Source organism: Malaclemys terrapin, chromosome 4, assembly GCF_027887155.1.
Source record: "Malaclemys terrapin pileata isolate rMalTer1 chromosome 4, rMalTer1.hap1, whole genome shotgun sequence".
Classification (NCBI taxonomy): domain Eukaryota; kingdom Metazoa; phylum Chordata; order Testudines; family Emydidae; genus Malaclemys; species Malaclemys terrapin.
In genome coordinates this window covers 4,823,154-4,841,793 of record NC_071508.1, presented here as the reverse complement: position 1 = coordinate 4,841,793, position 18,640 = coordinate 4,823,154, and the positions used below count along the sequence as shown (strand labels likewise).

General features: G+C 56.0%; 1 protein-coding gene and 1 pseudogene across 1 annotated transcript; both read right to left on the bottom strand.

Annotated features, from left to right (window-relative positions):
* Window positions 1-786: 786 nt before the first annotated feature.
* On the bottom strand, window positions 787-7,410 carry LOC128836930 (phosphatidylserine decarboxylase proenzyme, mitochondrial-like; annotated as a pseudogene).
* A 472-nt stretch (window positions 7,411-7,882) lies between these two features.
* RUSF1 (RUS family member 1) lies at window positions 7,883-17,119 on the bottom strand. Its single transcript, XM_054027579.1, has 15 exons — window positions 17,028-17,119; window positions 15,467-15,630; window positions 14,972-15,049; window positions 14,462-14,576; window positions 12,228-12,273; window positions 12,102-12,134; window positions 11,420-11,525; window positions 10,556-10,657; window positions 10,311-10,381; window positions 9,920-10,104; window positions 9,621-9,678; window positions 9,202-9,272; window positions 8,854-9,012; window positions 8,655-8,732; window positions 7,883-8,180 (listed from the first exon to the last, which is right to left on the bottom strand). Exons 2-15 carry the CDS (start codon window positions 15,614-15,616, stop codon window positions 8,086-8,088), a joined length of 1,347 nt encoding a protein of 448 aa, XP_053883554.1. The 5' UTR covers window positions 15,617-15,630; window positions 17,028-17,119; the 3' UTR covers window positions 7,883-8,085.
* Window positions 17,120-18,640: the final 1,521 nt, after the last annotated feature.

The window sequence follows — 18,640 nt, the reverse complement described above, 5'->3', positions numbered from 1 at the left end:
CCGTTCCCCACCCCCTAAGCCAGCCAATCCCCTTGCCCAGAGCCAGATTGAAGCCGGCACCCCCTAGAGGGGAAAGGCCCCAGTTCCCGTTCCCCACCCCCTGAGCCAGCCAATCCCCTAGCCCAGAGCCAGATTGGAGCCGGCGCCCCCTAGAGGGGAAAGGCCCCAGGTCCCGTTCCCCACCCCCTAAGCCAGCCAATCCCCTAGCCCAGGGCCGGATCACAGCCAGCGCCCCCTAGAGGGGAAAGGCCCCAGGTCCCGTTCCCCACCCTCTGAGCCAGCCAATCTCCTAGCCCAGGGCCGGATCACAGCCAGCGCCCCCTAGAGGGGAAAGGCCCCAGTTCCCGTTCCCCACCCCCTAAGCCAGCCAATCCCCTAGCTCAGGGCCGGATCACAGCCAGCGCCCCCTAGAGGGGAAAGGCCCCAGGTCCCGTACCCCACCCCCTGAGCCAGCCAATCCCCTAGCCAGGGCCAGATCAGAGCCAGCGCCCCCTAGAGGGGAAAGGCCCCAGGTCCCGTTCCCCACCCCCTGAGCCAGCCAATCCCCTAGCCCAGGGCCAGATCAGAGCCAGCGCCCCCTAGAGGGGAAAGGCCCCAGGTCCATCCCCCACCACAAACGCACACAAACAGGCTGTATATGAAAATAGAAAGCTCTATTTCAGAGTTATTCTGCCCCCTGGTGCTCAGACTGCTTTATGGGGCGGGGGGGGGTGAGGGGCAGAGAGGATGGTACAAAAGTTCCCCCCACATTTCAACCCCAAAGGATCTGGGAAGGAGCTCCCCTGAGCCATTCACATCATCCCCCATTGGAATTAAGGGGGGGGGGCTTGGTCTCACCCCCATGCCCCCCTGCTGAATTTGGGACCCCCCCACATTTAAAACCAAGTATCCTCTTTTTACCCCCATTGGAATTAAAAGTGGGGGGCCACAGATTCACCCCATATTCCCTCCCTGGAAAGTGGGGTCCCTTCTCCTAGTATGGGGGGGCTCTCTGTCCCCCTCTTGAATGTACGGTTCCTCGTGCTCCCGCCTCCAAAAATCTCATCCCCTGCTAAGATCAGAGTCACTCCTATGTTTCCTCCATGATTCTTAAGGGGTGTCAAAGCCCCGCACATTCCTCAGCAAAAAGCTGGAGGGGCTATTGGAATGGGGGACCCCTCCCTTCCCCCCAGTAAAGAAGGGTCCAATTCTCCCATCTGAAATGGAGGCTTCCCTTCTCCCACAAGTCTAGTGTCTCCTCCCTGTACTCCACCGAATCTGGGGTGTCTCCCCCATGGCAGTGAAGGGGTTCTCCAATCTCCCCAGGAAATCGGGGTCCCGCCCTGAAATGGGGGTCTGCTCCTCTGCCCGCCGCGTCACAGGCTGCCCAGCGCCTGCCCCACCCGCACCCTGCGCCCAGCACTGGTGCGGAAGCCAAAGCGCCGGGGCCCCTGGAAGAGAAGGACGATGGTGGAGCCCAGGTTGAACTCGCCTAGGCCAGCTCCCTTGGGGGTGGGTATCCCGGCTGGCCCTGCCCAAGCCAAGTAGCTGAGGTCGTGGTAGCAGCCCTGCACATGGTGGGCGCAATTGGTGTGAAGGTCCTGCCGGAGAGAAAGGGGGCCATGGTTACCATGGTGACGGGTACCCCTCGCTTAGGGTGACCAGACGTCCCGATTTTATAGGGACAGTTCCGATTTTTGGGACTTTTTCTTATATAGGCTCCTATTACCTCCCACCCCCATCCCGATTTTTCACATTTGCTGTCTGGTCACCCTACCCTCGCTCCACGTCTGCTCTGGCTCGCAAGAGCCATGTGACTGTGCACTCACCCACCCCCCACATGCGATCCCACGGGAGCACGTGCTCACTAGCTCCCCCCCACGTGCAATCCCACCAGAGCATGCGCTCACCAGGCCCCCCCCCACATGCAATCCCATGGCGCACATGCTCACCGGGAGGCCCCCCATGTGTGATCGCACAAGTGCACACACACTTACCAAAGCCCCCCTTGTCTGATCCCACAAATGCGTGTGCACTCACCAGGGACCCCCCACATGAGATTCCACAAGCACACACACACTCACCAGGGCCTTCCCCACATCTGATCGTGCGAGCATGTGCACACTTGCCAGGGCCCCCCCACATGCAATCCCATGAGCCTGTGCGTGCTCACCAGGACTCTCCCCGCATGCGGACCCCACAAGCACACACGCTCACCAGGGACCCCATCAGGACAGCAGAGGGTTGTCCCCCTCTCCAGGGCTCCCAATTCTCTCTGCCCCCAGCCCCACCTGGTCGCAGTAGATGCGGATGGAGCCCACGTTGGTGGCCCCCACGGCAGTTAGGGAGAAGAAGCCGTGAGCCCACTCCCCGCTCAGCACCACCCGCTCGTTGTGGCAGAACAGCCCCGGGATCCAGCGCACCACACTCGGGCTCACCGACATCAGGGAGCCTGCCACAGATGGGCACGGGGCACGGCAGGCAGACAGATGGGAGGGAAGAGGAGACCCCAGCGTGAGTGACAATCGGGTCCAGGCCCCCCGCCTCTGCAGCCTGCTCCCCCCCTCGGCTGTGCCATACCGGGGAAGTGCCGGCGGTGCCGGATGTGCCAGTCGGTGGGTGAATGGAAGCGGTGGTAGTCGCCCGGCGCCAGATAGATGATGCACTGATAGAGCCGGTGCCCCCGGCGCCACCATGGGGAGAGATCCCTGCCTGGGGAAGAGAGACGGACAGCAAAGGGAAGAACAGGAGTACTTGTGGCACCTTAGAGACTAACAAATTTAAGGGTTAATCTGCACCTGCCTTGGATTGGGGACACACACACACACACGGATTGTCCCCCCAGCGTGGGCCCTTTGGCCCCCAGATTGGCCCCCTGGGATCTATCCCAGCCACCCCCCTGGATTGGATCCTAAGCCCAACCCCCCACATCAGCCCACCCCCAACCCCTTGCTCACCCCCATCTTCCCTCCAGTCCTGGGGCCCGAGGAAGCTCTCCAGGGAGTACGTCACCCCCTTCACCTGCTCCAGGCGGCTCCTCCGCACCCGGCCCAGGTGCACGATGCAGCCATCTGCCGGGCTGACCTGCAACCAGCCGGGACAGGATGAGAAGCGGGGATGGCCTCACACGGGGATTCACGAGGGCAAGCCAGGGTGTTCACACCTGTGCCAGCTGAGCAAAGATGAGGGCGCTCCCAAACCCCAGGGAGCAGCGCCCTGGGAAGGCAGGGGCAGGGCTCTGGGGAGGGCCCATGCCGGCCCGTGCACAGACAGTGCAAAGCTCTCGTGAAAAGCCAGGCTGTGAAAGCACCAGGCCCGGAGCCCTGGGGAATGTGCTTGTGTCTCACACGTGTGCCGCTGCTGGCACAGCCACGTTGAGCTCGCAGCGCTGCTGGGCACACACAGGCCAAGGCAGGCGGGGAGGTCTGGGACCCTGGGGAGCCTGGCCTCAGGGAGGGATGTGCATGTGTATTGTCACTGTGGGCACCGGCACGTACCATGTCAAAGGGTTCAGAGTAACAGCCGTGTTAGTCTGTATCCGCAAAAAGAAGAACAGGAGTACTTGTGGCACCTTAGAGACTAACAAATTTATTAGAGCATAAGCTTTCGTGGACTACAGCCCACTTCTTCGGATGCATATAGAATGGAACATATATTGAGGAGATATATATACACACATACAGAGAGCATAAACAGGTGGGAGTTGTCTTACCAACTCTGAGAGGCCAATTAATTAAGAGAAAAAAAACCTTTTGAAGTGATAATCAAGCCAGCCGAGTACAGACAGTTTGATAAGAAGTGTGAGAGTACTTACAAGGGGAGATAGAGTCAATGTTTGTAATGGCTCAGCCATTCCCAGTCCTTATTCAAACCGGAGTTGATTGTATCTAGTTTGCATATCAATTCTAGCTCAGTAGTCTCTCGTTGGAGTCTGTTTTTGAAGTTTTTCTGTTGTAAGATAGCCACCCGCAGGTCTGTCACTGAATGACCAGACAGGTTAAAGTGTTCTCCCACTGGTTTTTGAGTATTTTGATTCCTGATGTCAGATTTGTGTCCATTAATTCTTTTGCGTAGAGACTGTCCGGTTTGGCCAATGTACATGGCAGAGGGGCATTGCTGGCACATGATGGCATATATCACATTGGTAGATGTGCAGGTGAACGAGCCCCTGATGGTATGGCTGATGTGATTAGGTCCTATGATGATGTAAGTACTCTCACACTTCTTATCAAACTGTCTGTACTCGGCTAGCTTGATTATCACTTCAAAAGGTTTTTTTTTCTCTTAATTAATTGGCCTCTCAGAGTTGGTAAGACAACTCCCACCTGTTTATGCTCTCTGTATGTGTGTATATATATCTCCTCAATATATGTTCCATTCTATATGCATCCGAAGAAGTGGGCTGTAGTCCACGAAAGCTTATGCTCTAATAAATTTGTTAGTCTCTAAGGTGCCACAAGTACTCCTGTTCTTCTTCATGTCAAAGGGGTTTCATGGGAAGGGAAGACCCATGATATGGGGCACAGTGGGGAGGGGAGAATGAGACATACCATGTGGAGGGGGGATGGGACATACCATAATTTGTGAAGGAGGGGTGGGACATACCATGCCATGGTGAGGGGAGAACAAAATGCGACCGATCATATTGTAGGGGGTGCAGGAGTGGAAGGTAACGGTAACGTGGAGGGGTGGGATTGAACATACCATCCCATGAGGAGCTTTGCTGGGGAAGGGGGGGACCTGCCATGACATGGGAAGGCAATGAAGGGGCCGGGCAAGATATACCATGTCATGGGAGGGCAATGGGGGAGCAGGGTAGGACATATCATGCCATGGGAGAACAATGGGAAGGACCTACCATGTCATGGGAGGGCAATGGGGGAGCAGGGTAGGACATACCATGTCATGGGAGAACAATGGGAAGGACCGTCACCTACCATGTCATGGGGGTCCAGGGCACGACATCCCATGCCATGGAAGAGCAATGGGGGCAGGGGAGAGAACAGAGCAGGACATCCCATGCCATGGAAGAACAATGGGGGCAGACTGGGAAATACCATGCCATGGAAGGGCAATGTGGGGCGACAGACCAGGATGTACCATGCCATGGGAGGGCAATGGGGGGGCAAGGCGGGACATACCATGTCATGGGAGGGCAATGGGGGGGACAGAGCAGGACATACCATGTCATAGGGTGCGATGGGACGCACCCAGGGCTTGAGCGGGCGCCGGAAGAGCTCCCCAAGGCTGCGGTAGCCACTCAGATCTTCCTCAGCCGCCTCGGCCATGTTGACGGAGAAGGCCCAGACATAGAGCGCCAGCAGGGGGCGTCGCAGCCAGCGGGGCAGCGCCAGCCCTGTCAGCACCCCCCAGAGTCGTGAGAGCAGCCGGGTGGGGGCGCAGCAGTACAAGGCCTGCAGTGGGGAGAGTCAGCGGGGGCACTCGCCCCATAGAGCCCCCTATATACCCTCTCCACCCACTCCTCCCCTCCCACCCCAGATCCCTCCCATCCCTTCTTCTGTCCCCCTTCTCCCCAGTTCTTCCCCCTCGCTGGCCCCTTCTCTACGCCCCATGCCCTGACCTTGCTGGTGGGCTGCAGCCCAGCACAGGTGAGGGGCTTTGAGAATCTGGCAGGAGCAGAGCCGCAGGGCATGGCCAGGTATCCGGGGTAGATGGCGCCGCAGGGAAAGCCTGGGGATGGCCATCTTGGAGGGACACGTACAGCACCATGCACACACCACAGCTCACCCCTGGGGGAGAAACCGGGACAGGGAATGGGACCCAGGCACTGGGCGCTCACCCCTGGGAATTATGAGATGCTCTGCACAGCCTGCCTTTGCCTGGGAGATCCCAGCCTGGGGCAAAGGGGAGTCACTGCCCCAGGGGCATCCCCCAAAGTCAGGCTGGGTCCCCCATGCCCATCAGGAGAGCAGTGCCCAGGCTCGGGGCTGCCATGGGGCCAGACAGCACCCCCAAGACAGAGCCAGCCCACTCCCCGAGACCACACAGTTACACACAGCATAACACAAACACACAGATACACGGTGTCATACACACAGAGAAGAACAATGTTGTGCACAGGCACAGTGTAACACACAGAGCGTAACACACAGAGCATAGCAATATAACACACACACTCTGATAGACACACAGCAAAAGTGTTGCACATACAAATGTAAAACACATAGGGTGTAACACACAAAGAGAGCATAAACCAGTGTAAAACACTAACAGTGTAACACAGAAAGCGTAACCGCGTCACACACAGAGCACAGTGTCACACACGCACCGAGATACTCTTTGTGTGTGTCTGTGTAACAGTTGCACACACAAATTTAATACATACACAGGGAAAAACACATAGTTTATTGTATCACACTCAGAGCACAGTGTAATTCACACACACTATGTCTATGTGTAACATGCAGTGTCGCAGTGTAGCACAGTGTAACACACGTCACACACATGCATAGACACAGTGTCATGTACACACAGATAATAACATGGTGTAACACACACAGAGACATACACACACATAACACACAGCAGCTGAGGGTGGGTTCTGACTCCTGAAAACCTACAGACACAGACACCCACTCACACACAGAGGAAACATGCACAAATATACACACACCCACTGACGCACAGTGGCTGGGAGAGAGACTCCTGGCCTTTGGGTCCCACACACATGGAACAGGACACCCCCCCACATGCATTAATAACGTAACACACACCTGCCCTGAGTGACACACCCTACTGTTTATACACACAGGAAACAAAACTCACACACACTCGCTGACAGCAGACGGTACAACCGGCACAGATACAACACACACATTTGACACAATGACCCACACCCTGCAACATGCACACACGCACACACTGATAGCAGGACAGCGACTCTCAGACAGCTGATATCTACTGATGCTGGTGCATGCATACGCACACACACCCCACAACTCAGCACAGACACCCCCCAGCAGCCTCCTACAATATGGCACACAGAATGACAGTGACACACAGTCACACACACAAGGGCATGCAGAACAAGACACACACACACACACACACTGACATACAATCACACACACGAGGGTACAGAGACTACTCCTAACACACAATCACACACACTATAACAATAGAGGGTAACATTCACACAAACACAAAATTGCACACACACACAGAACACTAACACAATCACAAACACACACACACACAGAAAAACACTGAATGACACTAACACAAAATCACACCCACTACAAGGGTACAGAGAATAACACACACACAGAGAATGACAACAACACACAAATCACCACACACACACACACACACAGGGCGAAGACACACTCACTGGGAGCAAGGATGTTGCTGGCCGGGATCCGTCTCTGCCACCTCGCCAGTGCTCAGCGATGGCCATCACACGACATGTGCACAATGAATCACAAGACTTGCACGGAGGGGCCGGGCCCTCCCTCATGAAATTGGCTCCGCACAAGCCTATGGTCTCATCATCACCCCACACAGCAGGACCGTGACATCACCTGGCCACGCACACACGGTGGGATTGCAAACAGTAGGGGCTTGAACTATGCCCCAGATACGGCTGCATCTCAGCCCAGGCGAGGGATCCCTGTATCAACAGCCCCTGTGCCCCACCCTGGAGGTGGCTGCATCTCAGTGCCAGGCAAGGGACCCCTGTATAAACAGCCCCCGAACTTCACCTCAGAGGGAGCTGCATCACAACGCCAGAAAAGGGATCCCTGTATAAACAGTCCCCACACCCTGCACCAGAGGTGGCTGCATCTCAGTGCTGGGTGAGGGATCGCCGTATAAACAGCCCCCGTACCCCAACCAAGAGGTGGCTGCATCTCAGCCATGCCCCCTAGCAGGGAAAAGCCCCATGTCTATGTATATATATAAAATCTTTATTCCCAGCAGTACAGGGGTGCAGAGCACGTTGGATTCACAGTGTGTGTAACTCTGGTCCCACATGGAGCTGGATCGAATCTGCATCCTTCAGTCACTGGTCCCAGTCAACTCACTGGGGTGAGCCCACTAAGGCACAGAACGTTTTGGTCTCGTTGGGGTTGCTGGGGAGGGGGCAGTCTACAGGACTTTCTTGTCCTTTGGGGTCCAATCCAGACGCCATTCCTCTGCTCCAAGCAGGTTCCGATCCGTGACCCAGCCTGCCGAGACCAGCCCTGCAAGAGACAGACCAGCCCAGGGCCAGGAGATGGTGTGTGTGTTTCCCCAGCAGGGGGCGCTCTCCATGGGACAGGGGACACCCCAGGGCTGGAAATGCAGTGGGTGGGGGTCTCTCTCCAATCTCCCCAGGGCAGGGGCCAATGGGGAAGACCCCAGCACCAAGAGCATGGGGGGTGGGGTCTCCACAGCACAGGGTGCTCTTCCCAGGGCCCGGGGCCCTGCAAGGGGTGGGACCAGGACTGGAAGTGCAAGGGGTGGGGATGTTGCCCAGCAGGGGGCACTCTCCCCAGGCAGGGGGACACAGGGAAGGGCCGGGGCTGAGTGCAGGGGGTGGGGATGTTCCCCAGCAGGGGGCGCTCTCCCCAGGCAGGGGGACAAGGGAAGGGCCGGGGCTGAGTTCAGGGGGTGGGGATGTTCCCCAGCAGGGGGCGCTCTCCCCAGAGAGGAGCACTAGGGGTGCTCCCAGTTACCTGCTAGGAACCGTGGGAACAGCCTGTCCAGCAGCTGGTGAGTTTCCGTCAGCACAGCCCAGACCTCTCCGTCAGGGGCTGAAAGACACAACAGAGCTGGCTGTGGATGAAGGATAGGTGCTGGGAAACCCCTAGATGAGCCCCCCTCCTCCCCCCACAGGATCAGGCACAGGGGGTGTCTGGTCACCCCGCCCCTCACCTCCACACAGCTGCCTTTGCAGCTTCTGTAGCATCTCTTCCTCCACGGCACCTGGGGGCAGGGCCTGGCACAGCAGGGTCTCCAGCAGCAGGGCGTGGGAACAGGCCTGGATGGTGTCCACACTGCTCGCCCCATGGCGCAGGGCCACAGCCACGGTGCCTGTGGGGAGAAGGGCACAGCAGGGTGTCCCGCACCATCTCACCACACCGCCTGTGTCCCATTTCCCCTCCCAGTCTCCTATGGCTACCGTGCCGGACGCCAGGGTCCAATTTCCCCTCCTGGTCTCTGCCCCCTATGGCTGCCATCCCGGACACCTGGGTCTCATTCCTCCTCCCGGTCCCTCCTCACCAGCTTTTCGGTTCAGAGCGATTAGATAGTTCCTCAAGTTGCCCTCGCAGGCCTGCTGGAACTCAGCTACGCTGTGGGATAGACAGAGGGAAAGAATATGCAAAGAAGAAGTGAGGTTTTTTACCCTCAAAAGCTTATGCCCAAAGAAATGTATTAGTCTTTAAGGTGACACCGGACTCCTTGTTGTTTTTGCAAAGAAGGAGATGCTCACTATGAATGGACCAGACGTGTTTAGCCTCTGGAACTCCCCGCCACAAGATGTTACAGGGAGAAGATCCACCAAAGACACACAGGTTTCTATGAGCAGGAACCGCAACTAGAATAAATGTGTCGAGAGATCTCCCTAGAGACTTGTGCTGGCTGGGCCGAGGGGCCAATCCCTGGGGAGGGATGAGGGACAAGTTAAATCTGTTACTCACCTGGAGACCAGCAGGTGGAGTGGGGCTCCTAGAGTCATCCTGAGATGCTGCTGGAATTCTGTGGACAGGTGAGGAGCAAAGAGTCTAGTCAGTTGGGTACGGGGGGGAATGGGACACGGGGCCTTTCCCCTATCTGGGGCACTGGCTCCAATCCCGCCCAAGGGTGGGGGGACTGGCTGGCTCAGGGGGACAGGGAATGGGACCTTTCCCTTCTTGGGAGAATTGGTCTCTCTGCATCTGCCCATGCTGGGGTTCTCCTCTTCCCCTCTCCCCCCGTATCCTCTTTCCCCCGTGGTCACCTGGCAGCAGGGGTTCCCGTGGGTTGGCATGGACGGGCGTGGGCACCCAGCCCTGGCACAGGAAGTGACGCAGGGCGAGGCGAAGACGGGCCCGGTTGAGCGTCTCCATGCAGACGGCGCGCACGGCCCGGTAGTTGGCGTAGAGGTGTAGAGCCGTGAACAGGCCATAGAGGGCGTAGGTGAGCCTGTGGGGGAGGGCAGAGACAGGGGCAGGCCCAGCCAGACCCACAATTCCCTCTGCCTGCCACAACCCTTCCCGCAATTCCTTTTGCCTCCCACCTCCCATAATCCCCCACAATCCTTCCCACAATCCCCTGCACCCCCAGCCTCCCACAATCCCCTGACCCGCCCCCCCAACACTTGTGCTATCCCTGCCCTTGGGGTCACTCACTGGAGCCTGTCGGTGACGAGGGGGATGAGGAGGAGGCTAACGAGCAGGCCAGCTAAATTCACCAGGGTCTCCTTGGGGGGAGAGGAGTGAGTGAGGGCATCTGCAGAGGTGGGGTACAACCCCCACCGCCCCGGGCATTTCCGCCCTGCTGCATTCTGGGCGAGTCTGTCCCCTCTGCCCCCTGGAGCGCCCCCACTCGCTGCCCTGTGGGGTGCCCCTTAACATTGGCCCCAGCAGGATCCCACCTGGCTCCCATCCTTGGCCGAAACGTCCGCCATGTTGTCCCGCCGGGCCTGGTGCATGGTGAGGGCTGCCCGGGTGGCACCTCCGGCTACTCCCACGATGCACTGGGGCAGAGAGAGAGGAGAGGGGTTCGGGTGTGGGGTGCAGGACTCATGCCAACGAGAGTCGGTGGGAAAGACTTAAGACAGAGCCGTATCCCATGGGAATATGTGGTTCCCATGAAATCAGGGCGGCTCCAGACGAATTTCATCGGGGCGGGGGGGGAGAAAACGGGGATAAAAATGTTCCGACAATGTCCCGACTCTTGATTTAGAAAATACTGTTTGTTTGGGTTGTTTTTATTTTGTTTTGGTATCGATGGCCATAGAATTCTCTAGTGCATCGACCCCACTATGGGGTTCATGCTGTGTTATATAGTACAAAGAGGTGACAATGAAGGAAAATGTTTCCAAGGAGCTGCAATTAAGGTTTTCTGCAATTTTCCGTCGTGGAGAATATCGAAACGGTCAGGTTTTGCTCTGATGGAGAATGCAGCCAAATTTCAAAAGCACAAACTCCTTCGTGAAATGGAACTTCTGCCGTCCACGCGGCTCTGATGCCATCCCCTGCTTCTCTCCCAATCCTTTGCCCCAGCGCCAACCCCCTACCAATCACCCCGTGCCAACCCCTCCCCCTGTGCCAATGCCCCAATCCCCCAATGCCAACCCCTCCCGCCAACCCCTCCCCCACATCACACCAGCCCCCTCCCCTGAACCAACCCTCTTCCCCTCATGCCAATCCCCCCACCAACTCCCAAAGTCAACCCCTTGCATCAATCCCCTCACCCCACACGCCAAACCCCCTCGTGCCAACCCACTCCCCGCTACCTTGAAGAAGCCGCTGGTGCAGACGATGAGAGTGAAGCATGCTGGGAAGGCAGGGGCCAAGATCTCCATGAAGATGGCCAGGTCATTGAGCGCATCTGCAAAGAGCCTGCAGGGCACAAGGGGCAAGAGTGGTGGGGCATGGCAGGGTTAGAGCTCACGTGTCACCCAACGGGGTTAAGAGGACACTGGGCACTAAACAGGGGTCAGACGTTCATGACTGCCTGCTGATGGTCAGGAGTGAAGGGTTAGAGGTCATGAGGGAGGTCAGAGGGCACTCAACGGGCTATGAGGTTGAGAATTGCACCATGAGGTTGAAAGAGTGAAGGTCACCAAGGGGTTGAGGTCAAAGGTCAAGTATCACTCAACAAATTTCAAAAGTCGAGGTTCACTCAATGGGGGTCAGAGGGCAAAGGTCACACAGTGCAGTCACAAGGCAAGTGTTGCACAATGGACGGTCAGAAGATGAAGATCAGGATTGTCCAATCACGTGCAGAGGACAAGACCAATGCATTTAAGTTTCAGAGGTCAAAGATCATGTAATGGTCAGCAAGCGGGGATCTGCCATGGGGATATTAGGATGAGGGGCATCCCAGGCTGTTGGGGTGAAGGGCACCCTGGGGATGAGGGGTTGTGGGAGGGATGTCCTGGGGAAAGGAGGGGGCCAGGTCCTTTCCTCACTCACCTCCACTGCTTGGCGTCACAGTCCAGTTTGCTCCTGGAGGGAGGGAGAGAAGAGGTCACGAGGGGAGATAACCTCACCAGCACTGGTGACCCAGAAACCTCCCCCTCCATAGAGTGTGCCACTCACCCTTTCATCCAGGCAAAAAGGATCCGGCCAAGCATCCCTGTCCCGTCTGCAGGGGAGACAGAGAGGGCTGTCAGGGGCAGCGAAGGAAATGGCAGATCCCACAGGGTGAATGGGGGGTTCAGGGGAGTCTGGGGGATACTATTGAGGTTAGTGGGAGGAAGGGAGCGATGTCCCAGGCTGGCATACATCAAGGAGGGGAATTCAGGTATGGGGCAGTCCCAGGCCGGGATGGATTCACATATTCATTGATTCCAAGGCCAGAAGGGACCATTGCGATCATCTCAGCTTACCTCCTGGATAACACAGGCCAGAGACCTGCCCCAGGGTAATTCCTAGAATGGAGCTTCTAGAAAAACATCTAAACTTGATTTTAAAATTGTCAGTGATGGAGAATCCACCACAACCCTGGGTAAATTGTTCCAGTGGTTAATTCCTCCCACTGTGAAATACTTACCCTTATTTCCAGTCTGAACTTGTCTAGATCCTGTTACACCTCCCTCTGCTAGACTGAAAAGCCCACTATTAAATATTTGTTCCCCATGTAGGTACTTACTGACTGTGATCGAGTCACCCCATAACCTTCTCTTTGTTGAGCTAAAGAGATTGAGCTCCTTGGGTCTGTCACTATAAGGCAGGTTTTCTAATCCTTTAATCATTCTCATGGCTCTTCTCTGACCCCTCTCCAGTGTATCAACATCTTTCTGGAATTGTGGGTTCCAGCACTGGACACAGCAGCAGACGCACCAGGGATAAATACAGAGGTAAAATAACCTCTCTGCTCCTACTCAAGATCCCTGTTTATGCATACCAGGATCGCATGACTTCTTTTGGCCACAGCTTCACACTGGGGGTTCCCGTTCAGCTGATTATCCACCGGGACTTCCAAATCTTTTTCAGCATCCCTGCTTCCCAGGACAGAGTCCCCCCATCCTGTAAGTCTGGCCCACACTCTTTTGTTCCTATACCTATATATCTAGCTGTATCAAAACGCGTATTGTTCACCTGAGCCCAGCTCAACTGATCCCTCTGTATCAGTGACCTCTCCTCTTTGTTATTTCCCACTCCCCAGACTTTTTGTGTCATCAGCGATGATTTTATGTTTTCTGGCGAGTCATTAATGCGAATATTAAACAGCAAAGGGCCAGAAACCGATCTCTGCAGGACCCCACTAGTAACACACCCATTCGGTGGGAATTCCCCATTCACAGGCACATTTTGATACCTGTCCGTTAGCCAGTTTTCAATCCACTTGATGTGGGCCACGTTCCTTTTACATTGTTCTAGTTTTTTTAATCAAAATGTAGTGCGGTACCAAGTAAAAAGCCTTACAGAAGTCTAAGTATATTACAAGTGTGACCTTTATCAAACTTGTAATCTTACCCAAAACAAAGTGATCAAGTGAGCGTGACAGGCCCTATTTTCCTATAAATCCATATCAACTGGCATTAATTATATTATCCTCCTTTAATTCTTCCTTAAGGAAGTCCCGTATCAGCTGATCCATTTTCTTGGCTGGGATCGATGTCAGGCTGATGGGCCTATAATTACCCAGGTCATTCTGTTTACCCCTTTTTAAATGTTGTCACATGAGCTGTCTTCCAGTCTTCTGGGACTTCCCCAGTGCGCCAAGACTTATTGAAAATCAACATTTACAGTCCAGGAAGCTCCTCGGCCAGCTCTTTTAAAACTCTTGGATGCAAGTTATCTGGACCTGCTGATTTTAAAATGTCCAACTTAAGTAGTTACTTAGTTACTATCCCTTTAGAGATACTAGTGGAATGGAAAAAAGTGTGATTCTGTTATATGACAACATCATTTGTTTTTGCCCTAAATGCAGAACGAAAACGTTGAACACTCCTGCCTTTTCTGCGTTATTATTATTAATTAGACCATTTCCATCTAGTCGTGGACCAATACTGCTGTTAGGATTCTTTTTGTTCCTAATATGCTTGAAAAGCTCCCTCTTACTGTCCTTAACTCTGCTGGCCATAGATTTCTCCTTGTGTCTCTTTGCTTCCTTTATCAATTTTCTGCAACTCCTAGCTTCTGATTTATAATCATTACTATGAGGTTTCCCCTTTCTTCTAGTCATTACATGTTATTTTTATATTTTTGAAGCTGCTGTCACTTCCCCACCAGTTTTTTAACCAATATGGCCTTCTTCGACGGTGGGATCAGAGGTAGGGATTTGTGGAGTGGGTGTCTCCAGGGTGATTCAGGGGTGTGTGTCTCACCTTTGAGTATCCAGGTGACTGTGGCTGCAGCAACAGTCGAGGTCTGGTCCCCCACGCCCACCCCCTTCAGCACGGCCTGCGTGGCCAGCGCCCCCGTGATGCTGCTGGCAAAGGCCTGGGGGGGAACAGGGGAGGTTGTTACTATTGGGGGAGGGGCAAGTACGCTGACCAACCTCTCCCCACCCCTGGCTTCCCAGTGCTCGCCATTACCCCCATCACACCCTTCTGCCCTCAGCCAGTCCCCCCCACACCCGAGTACTATAAAGAGGGGGACTGGGCCACACCCCACTGCACTCTGACCCCCCAAAACCCACTGCTAAGGTTCCCTTGCCCCCCCCCAGGGTACCCCCTCCCCCAAGGGTTGGAGCTGGGTCCCCTTCCTCCGCAGTGCCCCCCACCCCCAGGACTGGGTCTGCTTGACTCCCAGTGCACCCCCAATCCCCCAGGTTGGGGGCTGAGTCCCCTCCTCCCCCAGAGCTAGGGTGAGTCTCCCCCACTTCACTGCCTCACCTGCACGGTGTCCCATATCTGGTAGGGCAGGTAGTCCTGGCTCACACTCTCAGGGTACCCCTGGGGCAGAAACACGGACTGCAGTGGAGAAAAGTGGGGGCCAAGGGTGAGCAGAACAGGGACCTTCCCCTGGGAATCAGAGACCACACTTCCCTCCCTGACATCTCCACCTGGTCAACAGCAAGCCCTGCCCTCCCACAAATTCTCCAACCCCCCGTAAACTCCTCCGAGGCCCCCAATCTCCCTTCCCCTTGTCTCCTTCCCTCTACACCCTCAGCTCGCCTTCATAACCTCCAACTCCTCCCCACTCAGATGCAGCATGGCTGAGCCCCCTTTCCAATCTGTGCCCCCCACCCTGATCCCTTGGGCTCCCCAATTTACCCCTCTGAGTTCTGAATCTCTCCTCCTCTGCCCACCTCTGAATTACCCGTCAGCCCTCCTGGCTCCCCCCAACTCCTCATCTTTGCCCTTTGACCCCCCCACCCCTCGACTCACCATGAAGATCTCCTTTAGTGAGCGCCATCCCACACGCCCCGGCTCATCCCCCACACAGCTTAGGTGCCCGTCGGGTGAGGGCAGGTAGCAACGGGCACCGCGGGAGCCGTACTGCTCCGTGCAGAGCGGCTGGACCCCCAGGCTGGGCATGGCCGGAGCCGGGTCTGGGGGGGGGGGGGGGGGGGAGAGGCGTTAGACAGAGCAAGGAGTCATCCATGGGCATGAGAAGAGAACACAACACACTGACTGCATACACACACACACAACGTCACACGTACACACAGCACACAAACACCCAGTGTAATGCAGAGACTGCACATGCTCAGCGTTACACTCGGTGTGTGCGCACAGTCAGTGCATTGCACGCCGTGGGCATGTTACAGCGGGTGTGGGCACGCGCAATCTGAATGCAGCCTTTGTCTGTGGTGAGTGTGTTACACAGGGCCGCCCCCCCCCCCTCCCAGTGTGGCAGGCAAAAAAGCCAGAGCGCCGGGGGGAGGGTGGCGAGCCCGGCCGGGGCCCCGCCGCGCCGCCCCCCTCCAGGCGCCGCCCCAAGCACATGCTTGGTGGGCTGGTGCCTGGAGCCAGCCCTGGTGTTACACTCTGTGTGCGCATTAGTGCACGTGTGCAGTCTGTGTTACGCTGTGTGTGAGAGTATGGTGTGCGTGCTACACATTTTGTGTACATGTGTGGTAAATGTTGCACATGTGCGTTCATGTTACACTGCATACGTGTTACACTGTGTGTATATGTGTGGGCGTGTGTGCATGTTACGCTCTGTACGTGTGCGCAGTGTGTATTACATGCTCTGTGCCTGTCCGTTGCACTGTGTGTGCATTACATGTGGTGTGCATGTGTGTTACACTCTGTGTGTGCTACAGTGTGTTACATGCTCTGTGTCTGTGCACGTGTGGGTGTTACACTGTATTACACGTTGTGTGTGTGCACGCATATAGGTGTTACTGTCTGTTACATGCTCTGTGCACATGTGTGGGTGTTAGACTGTGTGTGTTATATTCGCTGTGTGTGTGCACGTGTGTGTGTGTGTGTGTTACACTCCATGAGTTATGTTCTGTGTGCATGCACAGGTTTGGGTGTTACATTGTGTAATAAATGCTTTCTATGTGCACATGCATGGTTGTTACATTCTGTGTTACATGCTGTGTGAGTGGGTTACACTGTGCACCCGTGTGGGTATTACACTCCATGTGTTACATGCTGTGCGTGTGTGCACGTGTGTGGGTGTTACACTCTGTGTGTTAACGTTGTGGGTGTGCACACATGTGGGTGTTACACTCTGTGTGTTACACGCTGCGGGTGTGCACACGTGTGGGTGTTACACTCTGTGTTACACGCTGTGGATCTGCACACGTGGGGGGGGGGGGTTAGTGAGTTACACTGACCCCCCCCGCCGCAGGCTGCACCCCGGGGCAGGGCAGGAGCGAGGCGCCCCGCCGACCCGGCGCTGCCGGAGGGACACGTTGGCGGGGGGAGGAGCCCGGGAAGCGCCCCGCCCCCCAGGCCGGGACACACCCCCGGGGCCCGGGCTGCCCGCACTTACCTGGGCAGGGGGCGCGGGAGCAGCGGGGACCGAGGCTGGCAGGGTGCGGGGGACTCTAGGCAGTGGGGTTGTCGCGTGCCCCCACCCCCGCGCGGGGCATTATGGGGGGTGTAGTTTCCCCTGCGCAGGGCATTGTGGGGGGTGTAGTTTCCCCTGCGCAGGGCATTGTGGGGGGTGCAGTCCCTGTCGCAGCACCCCAGCCGTGGGGCTGGGTGGGTTGGTGCAGAGCCCAATTCTCGCACCGGCCCCTCTGCCTGCTGGGTCCCTGGTGGGGCCGGGCCACAAACCCAGAAGGGGAGGGTGGGGGGGAGGGCGTGTATGGGGACAGAGCGAGATGGGGGGGTATGAGGATAGAGATATGGGGGGTATAGGGTTGGGGGTATGAGGATGGGGGTATATGGGGATAGAGAGATGGGGGTTGTATGGGGCTGGGAGGGGCTATGGGGATAGAGAGATACGGAGGGGTATAGGGTTGGGCGTATAAGGGGATAGAGAGATGGGGGTTGTATGGGGCTGGGAGGGGCTATGGGGATAGAGAAATATGATGGGTATAGGGTTGGGGGAGTCTGTGGGGATATGATAGAGGTCTATAAAATCATGACTGGTGTAGAGAAAGTAGATAAGGAAGTGTTGTTTACTACTTCTCATAACACAAGAATTAGGGGTCACCAAATGAAATTAATAGGCAGCAGGTTTAAAACAAACAAAAGGAAGTATTTCTTGCCACAGGCCAAGACTATAACAGGGTTCAAAAAAGAACTAGAGAGGTTAATGGATGACAGGTCCATCAATGGCTATTAGTCAGGACGGTGTCCCTAGCACACAGCAAAACAGCCCTGACCGGGATTTGAACCCAGGGCCTACCCTTCCACATCACAACATGCTGCCACTTGAGCGAAGTAATGCCATCTGCAGGCTGCCATAGTACACTGTTATCTTCCATGTACAGCAGTCGCCAGCACTAATGAATTCAAAGCCTTTGGGAGGACAGCCCAACCCGGCTCTCTCCTATTTGAGCCGAGCAGCAGTAGTAGGTTGTTATTCTCTCTTGACTACTGCCCATGCCCATCAGCCCTGAGCTCTGAAAGGAGTCACCCCTTTGCTGGTAGCAGCAGTGGGCTGTTATCCATTACACAGGCCAACCGCCGGAGGGGAGTGTAGCACATATCAGAGAATACGTGCCAGCCCACAGGGAACAGCTGGCAGCCCCCGACACGGGGCAGAGAGGATTTTTCAATCACTATCAGCTAGAGGGGCGTGTGCTTTGCTGCTTACGTAGCCTGCACTGGACACCCTGCCGGCTCCCTCACCTCCCACTCCAAGCCCCCCAGCTGGGTCCCAACCCTCACCTCTTCCCCCACTTCAGTCAGGCCCTGACCAAGATTGTGCCAGGCGCTGCACAGACCCCAACTGAGATCGAGCGCCCATTGTGCCGGGCACTGCACATGGAGCAAATGAGGAAAGCCAGTGCTCAGGGTGACTGATTTCAGGCAAGGGGCCAATTCCCAGGCATTACCACATTATGCTGAAAAACAGACCCGGTCCAAAATGACTCAGAGCTTAACAGGTGGAGAGGAGGGATTTGCATCTCTCTGGCCTGCCCTGCAAATGGA

Bases quoted from the DNA above. Each gene is read 5' to 3' on its own strand.
- RUSF1 (XM_054027579.1), bottom strand. From the start codon at position 15,616: ATGCCCAGCCTGGGGGTCCAGCCGCTCTGCACGGAGCAGTACGGCTCC. The intron at 10,658-11,419 runs GTAGCGGGGAGT...TCTCTGCCCCAG, and splicing joins GCACCAGCGGCTTCTTCAAG to TGCATCGTGGGAGTAGCCGG. The intron at 10,105-10,310 runs GTGAGTGACCCC...CCTCCCCCACAG, and splicing joins CTCGTCACCGACAGGCTCCA to GCTCACCTACGCCCTCTATG.